The sequence below is a fragment of the Typopeltis vanoorti genome, chromosome 7 (assembly GCF_054136105.1).
Source record: "Typopeltis vanoorti isolate ZY-2024b chromosome 7, IOZ_Tvanoo_1.0, whole genome shotgun sequence".
NCBI lineage: Eukaryota > Metazoa > Arthropoda > Arachnida > Uropygi > Thelyphonidae > Typopeltis > Typopeltis vanoorti.
Genome location: NC_143555.1, coordinates 35,968,805 through 35,983,179, shown reverse-complemented (window position 1 = coordinate 35,983,179; position 14,375 = coordinate 35,968,805). Strand labels below are relative to the sequence as shown.

At 34.3% G+C, this 14,375-nt stretch overlaps 1 protein-coding gene across 1 annotated transcript in view; it reads left to right on the top strand.

The window, feature by feature from the left end:
• LOC150104582 (actinia tenebrosa protease inhibitors-like) overlaps positions 1-13,750 on the top strand; it is a 151,392-nt gene extending 137,642 nt beyond the window's left edge. The window contains exons 6-9 of the mRNA XM_090395587.1: positions 8,949-9,116; positions 10,242-10,412; positions 10,618-10,837; positions 13,664-13,750. Of these exons, the coding sequence (XP_090251713.1) occupies positions 8,949-9,116; positions 10,242-10,412; positions 10,618-10,799 (521 nt within the window). The 3' untranslated portion in view covers positions 10,800-10,837; positions 13,664-13,750. The remainder of the gene's footprint in view (positions 1-8,948; positions 9,117-10,241; positions 10,413-10,617; positions 10,838-13,663) is intronic.
• The last annotated feature ends 625 nt before the right edge of the window (positions 13,751-14,375 follow it).

The window sequence follows — 14,375 nt, the reverse complement described above, 5'->3', positions numbered from 1 at the left end:
ATTTTTTAAATGACTGGTAGTGTAGCTATTGTCTGTAGTTCTGAGTATCGTTTCTTTTGCCGTGTTTGTATATTGGCGTAATTACTGCAGTTTTTAGTTGTTGTGGAATAATGCCCGTGTCGAATATTATGTTCACGAGTTTCAAACGTATTGGATTTATTTGTTCAAAGTATGTTATAAGGTCTGTGAGTCTTATTTTGTCTATTCCTGGAGTGGTCTTTGGTTTTATTTGTATGATTGCTTCTTTCAGTTCCTGTTTTGTTATGGGTGGGAAATACATCGTTTGTTGTTGACTTTGTGTCGGTAGTTTTTTGTTGATCGTTGGTAGTTTGTCTTTTTTGAGTTGTGTGATGTTTTTTGTGAAAGCATAGTTGAATGAGTCTGCTAGTTCCTCTTGGTTTGTATCCTGACCGAAGCTTTTTTGCAATAAAATCTTTCGCTGAAGTTTTCTTTTTTCGGGTCACTAATTCGTCGAGTGTAGCCCATGTTTGCTTAATGTTGTCGTTATATTCCATGAATTTTTGGAAGTAGTAGCGTCTTTTTGCCCTACGAATTTGTGTAATTCGTAGGGCAAAACCTAATAAAACGAAGTTGAGACAAAGTAGTGATCGGCAATTTTTACGTTAATTACTGATGATGTATATGTATGGATGGGAGCCCGTATGTTGATATGATCAATGCATGATTGTGTTAGTGAGTTATTGAGTATTTCTTCTCTTGTTGGGGAGTTAATATTAGGGTTTGTACTGACTTAGTATATCAAGATATGTGTTAGTGGTTGAAGAAGCGTGGTCAAGAGTATTTATGTTAATGTCTCCTATTAGTGATAATAATAATAATAATAATAAACTTTTTTGATAAAGATACAGAATATTTACAAAAAAAAAAAATCGATATGAGATGAAGATAAAAAGAAAACACTAAAGACCTCCTTCGGGCGCCCACCCGAAGGAGGTCTTTAGTGTCTATATGTCTATATGGTCTTCCAAAAGTGCATAAGCCAGGAATTCCATTAAGACCTGTTGTAGACTGCATAGGTTGTCCAACTTACAAAATATTAAAATTTCTGTCAAAATTACTCACGTATTCAACTAGAAGAACTGCTACGTATATAAAAAATTCGGTGGATTTCAGAAATAAAATTTCCGATCTGCATCTAGACGATTTGGAGATTACGATTAGTCTAGATGTTGTTTCGCTATTTAAGAATGTTCCGTTGGCGGACAGCATTGAATTACTACACCAAGAATTTCCTCCAGACATAGTCAAATTATTTGAATTTGTAATAAATTTTTTCTTCAAAAACCAGTTATACCAACAAATGGAAGGAACAGCAATGGATAATCCAATATCTCCTGCTATTGCCAAATACTTCATGGAGCACTTCGAACAATGTATCTTTGACAACATTACACCCAGCCCTTTGGTTCAGATATGTGGACGACATTTTTGCCATATGGAAGGCACTTCGGAAGAATTACAACAGTTTCTCTCAAAAATAAATGCACTTCATCCAAGGGATCCAGTTTACCCTAGAAGTAGATGGGCAGTAAAACAGAAGTAAATAAGCAGTTAGTCTTTCTAGACCTCTTAATCTTGACATTCATGCTGAATCACATCACCATCACCAACACATAGCTAAAGTGTTCAAACAACTAAATATTTGTGTGTACTTTCGACCAGTTAAAAAAAATCTTTACATTCCTCATGCCTCCAAGGACAAGCTCCCACATCTCAGCTATCCAGGTGTCTACCAGATTCCCTGGTCTTGTGGGTTATCATATTTCGGACAAACAGGAAGATCTGCTCCGATCCGCTTAGAAGAACACAAGTCGTATATCCAGTACCTTGAACCTGAACAGTCTGGACATGCAGACCATGTCATCAATACCAGACATAGAGTTCATTGGAAGAAGACAAAAGTCATTCACAAAAGTAGGTTCCTAATGGAACTGCTTTACAAAGAAACATGTGAAACATTACTTCACTCCCCTAACCTAAACAGATCCAATGGTCTACGTCTTCCCCAATTGTGGGAGATAGTACTCTATAAATCAGCAAATCTTTCCTAACTTGTAATTGTATACAAATATATGTATTTATATATTTAAAAAAAAAAGGAAAAAAGGGAAATTTTTTTAAAAAATAAATTTAGGAAATTTAACCTTAGCTACTTAGGTGGCGCTTTGTGAATATAGCAGTTATTGTTTAATTAGCCTTTGTACCTGTACTGATGATACCTGTGATACTCAGGCGAAAATTCTACGAATAAAGAATAATTTACGGGAGTTAATTCCTTTATTATATTAATAAGTAATTTACAAATACAACTGCAGTAATATTATTACGTTTTTGTTCACTACAAATATTCAGTATGTAATATTAAGTCAGTGTTTCCCAACGTTTTTTGGATCATGTCCCACCTCAACGCCTCAAAGATTTTGATGCCCTCCCCCCTCTAGCGTAATAGTCAGCCAAGTTCTGAAAAAGTATAATATAAATATGTACTTTAAATAAAAAGGGAACACAGGTAAGACTGTTTTTAATTTTACTTTTTTCAATGAATATAAATTTTATATTACACTTTGTATATTATAAAACATAAATCGAACTGAACTCGGGAAAATAAAATCCAAGTTAATGCTCTTGATGTCTGCTGCAAAGAGTTTTCATTTGAGGTACTAATTTAATCATTTTCAATCTTAAATCCCCATGGTTTGTGATATCCAAATGATTTAATTTTTTCAGTAGCAAGTCATTTACAGCACTAAAGCCACATTTAACTAAATATGATGACGAAAGGGCAACAGTATGTTTTTTGCAAAACGAGTTGAATTTCGGTATTTCGTTTCTGTCTCGTCAGAAAGCCATGCCATTGCTCCTTTTATGTTAAATAAATTTCTACTAGACTCATTATTTTGCTTTTCTGAGAGTTCTTCTTGATACTGTATTTATGTTGATTGCTGTCCTAGTGCTGCCAGCTTTTTTTTCGCGGAAAGTCCGGGTTGCAACATCGACAATTTATCGTCAATAATGGTGAGTTTTTTTTGAGTATATCGGTGATGAGGTGACGAATGCAAAGTCGTTTTCTAATTGCCCTCCAAAATATTCAAATTGTCCCCCTGTGGGGAGTACGCCCACGTTGGGAAACACTGTATTAAGTGAATATCTTATTTAAATGTGTGTAATTAATAACACTAAAAATACATTTTACATTTTCCCATATATATATATTTACAATGATTCATTTAATGTGTTAAGAGAGATATTTTTCATATTAACCATATTGGATGTGAAATAATTTTACACACATATATATAATTCTTTTCTGCATTTTGTCATTTACATTTTTATTTCAATCTACAGATCATTTTAGTTCAAAAATTATATTCTATATCTATATGTTCACTGGTCATCCACAAATGCGGTATTGTCACTCCGATGCTCAGTGATGTGCCACATCAGGCCTCGCCTGTAGCCCTTTTGATTGCTTTTCTGAGACTTCAACCATCTGAAGATTATTTGCTCCACATACACCATTCATCCATCTCATTGATGGTCTACCCCTTCCTCTGTTTCCAGAAACTTTACCTTCTATTACTGTTCTGAGAAGTCCTCCTTCCATCCTTTCAATGTGCCCAAAATATTTTAACTTTCTTTTGTCAATATCCTTAAGGAGCCTTAAAGTTCTACTGATATTTTCTAACACCCATTCATTTGTAAGCCCCTTTCAGTATATGATATCCTCATCAGCCTTCTGTAACACCACATCTCAAAAGCAGATATCCTTTTCTTATCTGACTTCTTTAGGTTCCAAGTTTCACATCCATAAGCCGCTGCTGAAAAAACAACTGCATCCAAAATCCTTAACTTTGTTCTCATGGAGATAGATCCATCCTTCAAGATTTTAGACAAGTCTCGGTCTGTTGTTTTAGCCATTTCTGACCTCTTCCGAACATCAGTTCTTCACATTAATAATGGATCCCAGGTACTCAAACTTGCGGACTTCCTCAATTCTTTTTCCATTAAGGTAAACTTGTTTCTCAAGAGCTTTTCTGTTTGTGTTTCCTTTGAGAACCATAATCTTTGTCTTGCTAGGATTTAGTTTGTCTTGCTAGGATTTAGTTGAAGTCCTCTGTTAAACTGATCTTGTTAATTATGTCAAGAATTTATCCTAGTTCTTTCATGTCATTACAAAGGAGTACTGTATTATCAGCGTACCTAAGATCTACCTCCTATCCTAATTCATGTCTTGAGCTTATCCAATGCTTACGCATAATGTCCTCCATATATATATACTAAACAAGTGAGGAGAAAGTAAACATCCTTGCCTTACTCCTTTTTCAACCTGAAGTCAATCCAACACCTGTTCTTACCGAGACTTCTTGTTCCCTGTACCAGTTGGCTATCAACCAGATAGCGTGTTGAGGAAAAACCCATTATTTTCATTACTTCCCACAGTTTCACATGCTGAACACAATCAAAAGCTTTAGAGTAGTCTAAGAAACACATTACCAGAGGAAGCCTAAATTCTTTATATTTTTCTATGGTTTGTCTAAGGCAAAGGATATGATCTCTGGTGCCCTTACCTTTCCTAAAACCTGCTTGCCTCGGGCATCTCTGCCTCAACTTTGGCCTCAATCCTATTTAGCATTATCTTCAATAAAATTTGGCTTGCATGAGATACTAAATTAATAGTTCTATAGTTGTTGCACGCTTTCATATCTCCTTTCTTAATGTAGTGGTATAAAATCATATCAAAAACAGACTTCTTCCAGTCTCTAGGCCATGATCACGTCGCCCATATCAATGTAATATGTAATCAATCTATGAAGCATTCTTATATCTCCATTCCATGTGGCCTTATAATTATATTTACAGTTTATATTTTTGTTATCAGTAGGGAATGCTGAATAAATTCATTTCAGTTTTCAACACTGCTATTTTTTGAACCAATAATAATAATAATAACTTTTAACACAGTTTATTATCTTTCAAAGAAATTACATGCATGTAGAGTACATTTTGATACATGTTATTAAAATTATTATGATTTGGAAAATGTAATATTATACTTAATGTTAAAATTAACAGTAATCTTAACAAAACAATTTACAGTTACAGTTTTACAACAATTAAATAGCTATTTTTGCATTTTCTCATTTACATTTTAATTTTACAATTCATTGTTATTCACAATTCACATTAACAATTACTTTTTTAGTAATATGCAATAGCTAATGCCATAAACATTCATCTCACTTTTCACAATAATAATTAAAATAAAAAAAAAGATCGACAGCAACAATAAACAATGAAACCTTTTCCAATTATTTACTAACCATGTGTGAAATTTAGTACATCACTTTACTTTCACTTATCATTACCTCTAAGAGAATGACATATATTATATAATATTTAGGCAACAGTGCTATAATTTCTTACGTTACACTTTTCACTCTTAATATCTTAATAAATATCTTTATAATTACATAATGTGGAAGTCATGTAACAGAATAATTAGGATTATAGTAATCGTTTGCAAATATAGTTGTTACACAAGGTAGTTGATATGATTACATGCTGCATATTACTTTAATAGTTATATGCAGCATGTAATCATATCAATATATCAATATATATATATATATATATATATATATATATATATATACATATAACCAAGTAATTTTATAAACTTGGTTATTTTAACTCCTAATCCCAAGTATGCAAACAATTAAGTTTGCGCCTGAAACAAAGTTCAAGTCTATTGGGATTAGGAGTTAAAATAACCAAGTTTATAAAATTACTTAGTTATCCTAATATATAATATCCCCAAGTTAAAAAAATTATTGTGTGTGTGTGTGTGGGTGGGTGGGTGGGTGTGGGTGGGTGGGTGGGTGGGTGTGTAAAAGGTTTTTTACCTGGGGTGTAAAATACGTTAAAGATATCAAGAAATTTTACACTTGGTTTTAATCCTTTTCCCAAGTAAGCAAAACAAAGTTTTGCTCGTGAAATATATTGATGTCTCAGCTACTTGTATATAGTGGCTAATAACTTAAAATCTCTTGCCTTAGCATGTATCCCATAATGCAAAACACGAAACTGTTCTGAGTAATGCAATTATGCATTGCACTATACACTCCTGAAAGGGGTGGTGTGCTTTGATTTTATATATATATATATATATATATATATATATATATATATATATATATATATATATATATATATATATATATATATATATATATATATATATACACACATCTGTCATAAGCATCCATGTGAAACCGCAAGTCATTCTATCAAGTACAGTAGTTCGTTTCATACAGCTGTGGGAAGCAAACGTGTTGTCTGTATCCCTTGAAAAGGATAACAATGAGTATCATGCGGTTATAAAATTATTTGTAAAAGAAGGTTTAACCTCAAATTTCATAAAATGTTTTGGGCAAACGTCTCCTTCGTTTTCGACAAATAAGAAATTGGCTGCCGAATTTAAACATAGCCTACCAACTTTGAAGGTGATCTACGTGAAGGACGTCCAAAAAGTGTAACAACACCAGAAATCATTGATCAAGTGCACGATATGGTATTAAATGACCAACTAGTCAATGTGCGTGAAATTGCTGAGACTATAGGCATTTCAAAAGAACGTGTAGGAGATATTTTGCAAGGAGAATTGCAAATGAAAAAGCTTTGCGCAAGATGGGTGCAGCGCTTGCTCACAGCAGATCAAAAACGCAATCACATGAAAATCTCTGAACAGTGCTTGGAGCGTTTTAAAAAGAATAAAACTGATTTTGTGTGTCAATTTATTACTATGGATGGGACTTGGATTCACCATTACATACCAGAATCCAAACAGCAATCAAAACAGTGGACAGAAGCCGGTTGTTCAATGCCAAAGAAGACAAAGTCGGTTCCATCAGCAAGAAAGGTCATGGCATCTGTGTTTTGAGATGCTAAAGGCATTTTGTTTATTAATTATCTTGAAACGGTAAAACAATAACAGGGGAATATTATTCTGAACTTTTAACCAGACTAGACGAAAAAAGTCGTGAGAAAAGACCCGGTTTGGAGAAGAAAAAAATCATCTTTCATCAGGACAATGCAGGTGCATTAAGGGATCTGCACAATGAATTGTTGGAACATCCACACTATTCCACAGATTTAGCTCCCTCTGACTTCTATCCTTTCCCAAAACAAAACTTCTTCCTCGCTGGTGAGCGTTTTTCTTCGAATCAAGAGGTGATTGCAGCTATAGAGGAGTATTTTGCAGATCATACTGAGAACCACGGGACGGGATAATGATGCTAGAGCATCGCTGGAATAAATGTATTAGTCTCAAGGAAGATTATGTTGAAGAATAAAAATAATTTTGAAAGTATAAATTCATTTTTCATTGTTAGTCCAAGAACTTGTCAGACCTCACTCGTATATACAGGATGGTTCAAAATTCCACGCACAAACTTTGAGGGGAGGTAGAAAACATCAAAATCAAGCATTTTTACATATGAAAGCATGACCGGAAACGCCACCGGAAAGTTCCAACAGGGACACAAAGATACAGAAATAACACAAGGCAATAAGTAGTGCAAAAAACTTTATTAGGCGTTACTGAACAGTTCAATAGTAGTTGGATACATAATATGGTTTCACATCAGGTGCGGTGCTCAAAGTTACAACCATTAGCAGTGATACATGCCTGACACCGACTACGCATTGATTGCCGTACATTTTCGAAAATATCTGGAGTTTCCCGGATATTCGCAACGGCGATGGCGATTCTTGCCACGAGGTCCATGTTAAAGGCAACAGGCGTTTTGTACACCATGGTTTTAAGGATCTCTCACAGAAAGAAATAAATGCTCGATAAATCAGGTGAGCGTGGGGCTATGCGACTGGTCCACCACGCCCAATCTATCGAGCCCCAAAGGACCTGTCCAAATACTGACGCAGAGAAATGCCAAAATGGACTGGAGCCCCGTTGTATTGGAACCACATCTGTCGACGCACAATCATTGGAACATTGTTCAGTAAATCTGGCAGAACTTCTTCCAGAAAGGTCCGATACTTCCTGGAGTCCAGTCGGGGTAGTAACAGGTATGGACCAACTAAACAGTCAGCAACGATACCTGCCTATACATTAATGGCAAAGCGTTGTTGTACAGCATGTGATCGCACAGCGTGTGGGTTCTCATGTGCCCACACATGGGCATTGTTGTGATTGAAGCCCCTTCGTGGGTAAATGAAGCTTCATCCGTGAACAAAACACAAGTTGGAAAATCCACTGCGCAAATTTCACACGTCGAGGATAATGTTCAGCAATCAGTAACTGAATCCGTTGCAGATGAAATGGATGTAAGGACTCAGAGTGCAAAACACGCAATACACTAGATCGAGATACTCCTATAGCCGAGGAAACGGCACGTGTGCTTGTCTCTGGATTATTGTACATCGCATGCAACACCTCCTTTTCCATGGCGGATTTCGTGTCGATCGAGGCCGCCCATTATCATGCTTGCGATCCCTAAATGATCCATAGTCACACAAATTCTGATGCAAATACGCAAACATTTGGTGATGCTGTAAACATCTGTTTGGATACCTTTCGCGATACATTCGTACAGCGGCTCGTCAATTACCGTCAGCTAACCCGTAAACGAGGTGCATATCTGCCATCTCAGCGTTTGTAAAACGATGCATGTTCCTCGTACGACTTCGAAAGCTTGAATGAGGAAGCCCCAGTTCCTCAACTGGAGAGCTGGCGGACAGCGCCACCTATCACTTTCGGGTGGCGTTTCCGGTCATGCTTTCCTATGTGAATATGGTTGATTTTGATGTTCTCTACCTCTCCTCAAAGTCTGTACGTGAATTTTGAACCTGTAATATCTATATAATAACTTGTATTTTTCATTGAATCCAGCATTTAATATCTCTTGCAGCTACATCTGAGAAATGCTTCTTGAAACCAGACTGCGTAAATTGCACTGGCGATGATGCCAGTTTCTATTACGACAACATAACGAAGACCTGCAAAGAATACTCATACGATGTACTCGAGGGTAAGGAAATCTTCTTGTCTAAAGACGAATGTCTTAGTGAGTGCGATGGTAAGTTGAGTATCTCTTTCTTGGAATATCTGATAGATAATATTAACAATAATAACTGCATTATAAATGAATAAGATGGGGATTCCATCAAGCAGTACAAATCATTGTTACTTGATGACAAAACAAAAAGCATCCCAAAAACGAGAAATAATTCAAATAATCTGGTTCGCAATAAGTTGAGTTGATATTCATTTTCGGCTAGGAGGTTATTTTCAAAACGAATACATTTCGTTTTGAAATGTATTCGAATATATAAAGATTAAATGTGTACTTGCCTGTTCAAGGATGAAGTGAATACTTGTTGGTCACCCCATACCATTTTTTAATGTTTTAATTTTTTTAATGTTTTTATGTTTTAATTTGGTGATTTGACTTCGATGTGTTTATTTTATAGACATAATAAATACTCATCTTTTTTTTTTGTATCACTCCCACGAAAGGTTATTAGCTTCTAATACACTAGTACTGTGGTGGAAGGGGAACTAAGAGCTTGTTATTGTTATTTTATTTTTGTTACGCCATCCTGAAATTCCGCCCCAGAGATCAAATATGGAACTTTTTCAAGCCTTTTTTTTAGGCCTCTAATAAAAGGGACGGAACGATGGTGTCATGTCTGGCGCTGAAATTCATCGCCTGCCTAAAGACTGTCTCAGGCATCAATTTTATGGCGGTAGTCGAACTTGTATAGCCTGTTGGTTTAGATTGAGTACACTACTCGTTCAAGCAGGCCTGTCTGTTCAAACGTTCTCGCAGAGATAATTAAATTACACACACACACACACACACACACACACACACACACACACACACACACACACACACACACACACACACACACGAACAACAGTAGGATTGACATTAGACAACTATATACAGATTGATTAATTTACACTCAGTTACAATACTTGTATGAAATGAATTACTTTAGTTTCTCAGTTGACTGCAAAATAAGCGACATTTCTATGTTGAATTTATATATAGCAGAATAAGCAATTTTTACCAAATAGGCCAAACGTTTTGTGTTCGAAACTTTTAATAAGTTACTATATTTATATAAATCTAATTTAAACTCTTTACTAATAATTAAAGTGAAAACTGTTATGCTAAACCTGATTCTTTATACAGATAATGCCGATGTGTGTCACATGGAAATGGATATGGGGCATTGTATGCTACTGTTGGTCCGTTATTACTATAATGCTGTGTTGGATAGTTGCAGACCTTTCTTTTATAGCGGATGTCGTGGAAATGTTAATAGATTCCTTACTAAGAAGGAGTGTGAATGCAAATGTGTAGGTGAGTAAGCATTTAAATTCTTTCATCATAACCTAAAATGAGTTTTCGATTATATCTTGTTATTGGCATAGTAGAAATTCTTTATATTATGTATAAATTGCAGCATGCTAAGAAGCGGTTCATAGTTACATCTAAAGTGAGTTGTTTAGATATTTAGTCTATGAAATTTTAGTGGTAACTAAAATTTCAATTTGAATTTTTGCAGAGAAATTACAGGATCCCTGTAATTTGCCAGCACATCGCGGAAATTGTAATAGTCGTTTTTCAAAGTATTACTTCAACTCGGTGAAAGGCACTTGCGATCGATTCATCTACAGTGGATGCGGGGGTAATTGCAACAACTTCGCGAAAAAGGAAGACTGCGAGTTAAAATGCATGCATAAGTAGAACCTACCAACTTCTTGAACTTTTATTATAATTTTGAGGTAAGTAAAGAGATATTTAAATACAATATCGATTAGCTGTTTTCGTTAGTCAAAGAGAATGTACACTAAATTTTTTATTCAAGTCTAAAAAATGTCGCATTGAAAACTAAATTACACATGCGAATAACAACAAGATAAATATTCGAGAAATATAACTGATACAAATTAAATTACACATGACAATAAGTTGGTATATTTGTTTGAGGTACAACATAAACATAACATATAATAATTGGCTCGATGTTGATTTAATTTATATATAAATTGAATTAAAATTGAACCAATAATTATAGGATACGTATGCAGAGAATACTTCTTGCCATTGTACTTAGATTTTATAGATTATAAATAAGTCTCTGATTCAGTTGAAAACAAGCAATGATAATACCAATGATGGAGTAAGCCAAAAAAATTATTCAACAAATAAACAAAATATACGAAAAAACAACTATAAGTATCCTTATGAATAAAGCCCTACATTCGACATAAATGAAGAAGTACTCCAAGGAGATACTATCCGATTCAAAATATTCAATAGAATGTTTTGATGCCACAACTGAACCAGATTAGTATGACAAAGGGACTGACATCAACTGTAAAATTTACCTCATCTACCTCAATCTACAATATGCTTATGATATTGCAGTAATAGCGATAAACAAGAAACGTAGAAGAAATACGGAATAAATTATATACAATATGAAATAAAGTAAGATTTATATTTAAACTATAACTAAAATACTGACAAATATTGTGCAGAAAACCAGATACCAGAATAGCAAATTTCACAACAGGCAATAATAAAATAGAGCAAAGGCAAGCAATGTGCATACCTCAGAAGGACTTTTACTTTAAAAAAATAATCCCTTATGAAGAAATAAAAAGAAGAATTAAGCTAGGTTGGACGGCATTTGTCAAAATGAAAAAATTCTTGTGTAGTAAAATAAAACCTGACAATCGAGTCAAAATTCAACCAATATGCCATCACAGTTATGACGTACTGATCGGAAACAGGACCAATCATCAAACAAATATGAATGAGGAAAAGGAAAACTGAGCGTAGAATGAAGAGTAGCATGCTAAAAATCAGAGTGCAAGACAAAATAAAGAATGAAGATATAAGAAAAGAAACAAAAAGTGTGGGGTATAGGAGAAACGTTTTAAATTTAAAATCTTCCAATTAAAATAGACATTGGCAAGACAAATTGCATCAATGAAAAGTGATAGATAAACAAATCGATAATCAACCAGTAGCTCCATGTGTACGAAGACGAATGCCTGGATGATCAGAGAGAAGATGGAAGGATGATCAGTGTAGAGAGAAGAAGAATGTTGATCTATAACCAAATATGTATAAATAAAAACTTATACTACATTTTAGTCTAGTGGACAGGATAAGGGTTAGATAATCCAGTAAAAACAGTGCTCTAGAGTCAGCTCATTCCTTACAAAATCCGTTATCTCTTTATTCCGTATACGCGACACAAAGACAGATAGACCACTGATAGATACGCACTCTACCAGATTATTTCGCTCCTACATATTTAAAGATACAGTTTGCACAGAGATAGAAAAGAGTGAGGTCTTCTTTCTCGGTTCTACATCATATCATTGTCATTTCATACACCATCTTACTACTGAATGATGAAGACGTGCCTATGCGTGAGTACTATCGTACAGTTTTAATCACAGTGGTACTCACACATATAGGTACATCATCACCTTTCGTATTTTAATAGACTGCCCTATCATGGTATCTGATATCTCAAACGTTGCATGTTGTTGTTTTTGTTGTTGTTTTTATCTCACTACAGAAATTAACCTAAATATAATTATATTTAGAATTACATTAATCTCTTCTTATATTCTTTTATCACCAATAGTCCGTGAATATTTTAGATGAATTTTTTTGTATATACAAAAATTTTTATACAATGTTTTTCTTTCTTTTTTTTTTAACTCGTTAATTTTAATAATCGAAGAGTTATATGTAGTCTTGTAAACTTATGTGCTATTAAAAATCAAATGTCCCAATTCTGCATGATGTTCTTTCCAACCGCTGTAAACTGCAAAGAACAGGCATATCGTGTTTTCTGCATTTGCATTTTCACTGTTGCAATTTAAGGAGCAACTGCAAGAGGAGCACTATGTGTCCCCAGTCATACCAACACGCTACTATGATGCAATTTAAAAGAAGCAAAGTACCTCTAATGCTGTTTAATTTGAGAATTGCCGCGGTGTGGTAGTCCAATATAAACTTTTACCACCGTTCAGAAGTTCCAGAATTCACTTCAATTTAAATTTAAATAGTTTATTCTATTTCTTAACATAATCTAGTGCCACTGAACCATAGAGAGCCGTCACAGCTCAGTAGTTAATAGCGATGCTTTCTGGTTGGAAAGACTTTGATTTGAATTTTATCTAGGGCGCTAAAAATCTTTATAAGGACTTTCAACTGAATATTAGTTAACTGTTGTCAGATGGAGATGGGAATTATTTGCCCACAAACTCAGGTTTTCCTTTCTGCAAGATGGTCGCACTAGACAAAGAAGACAAAATTCACGAACCCACAGACATTGAACATAAGGATAGCTATCCAATTATTACAATGAGTTCCTTCAAAGTCAAGTTACTTACTAGGAATTTGAGTCGAATACGTTGAATGAAGGTAGAGCGATTATTATTTATAAATGTTTAGAATTAACATAATAAAATAATTTGTAAGGATCTCTTTAATTTTTATAATCAATATGTACGAAATTTAATTCCTTAGTTTCACAAAACCTTGTTTTAATTGAAAACTTATTATATTTTTCTATTTTTCAGGTTCTTAACAGATTATTAACTCACTCAACAAATGATTAGAAATGGATCAATAACTAATAAAGTTGCATTTAACGAAACTAATCAAAATGAAAGTGTGATTCCTTTTCACAATTTTACACACGACTGAACAAAAAGGATAAAAATTGATAATCCAAACCTGTCCCAATGAAAAACAAAACTAATCTGTTTGAAGATACTAATGTTAATAATTGACACTTCTCGTTTGCAAACATTGCATGGATACGGGTGGAACAAACAATACATTTAAAGAACTTTTTTCTTTAAGAAAATAAACCGAAATGAATTCTTTAAATCGTTTTATTAGAAGTTTCAAATATATCCACACATCCAATATTCTCAGATAAAGAAAATAATTTTATTAAATCTCTGATAGAAGTCTAATTGAGTCATACTGTATGTGCCATCTGGAAGGTTTTCTTAGAGTAATCCAGCGCTTTGGAAATATCTAGCTCACAGTTCTATAGTTGCCTAAACTGGAAGTCATCAACCAAGAAAATGTTTTTCAACATGATGGGCGGAGTTTAGTTTTGAAGAAAATTGGCACTTGATTATGTTCTTATTATATGGGCTTACACAGCATCAGTAGCGTGCATTCTTCACGTATATGTTTACTAGCGCAATAATTTCATTCCAAAGAGCTGCTGGTCAAATTGGACAAATTCTCTGATCTCTACGAACAGTACATAATACT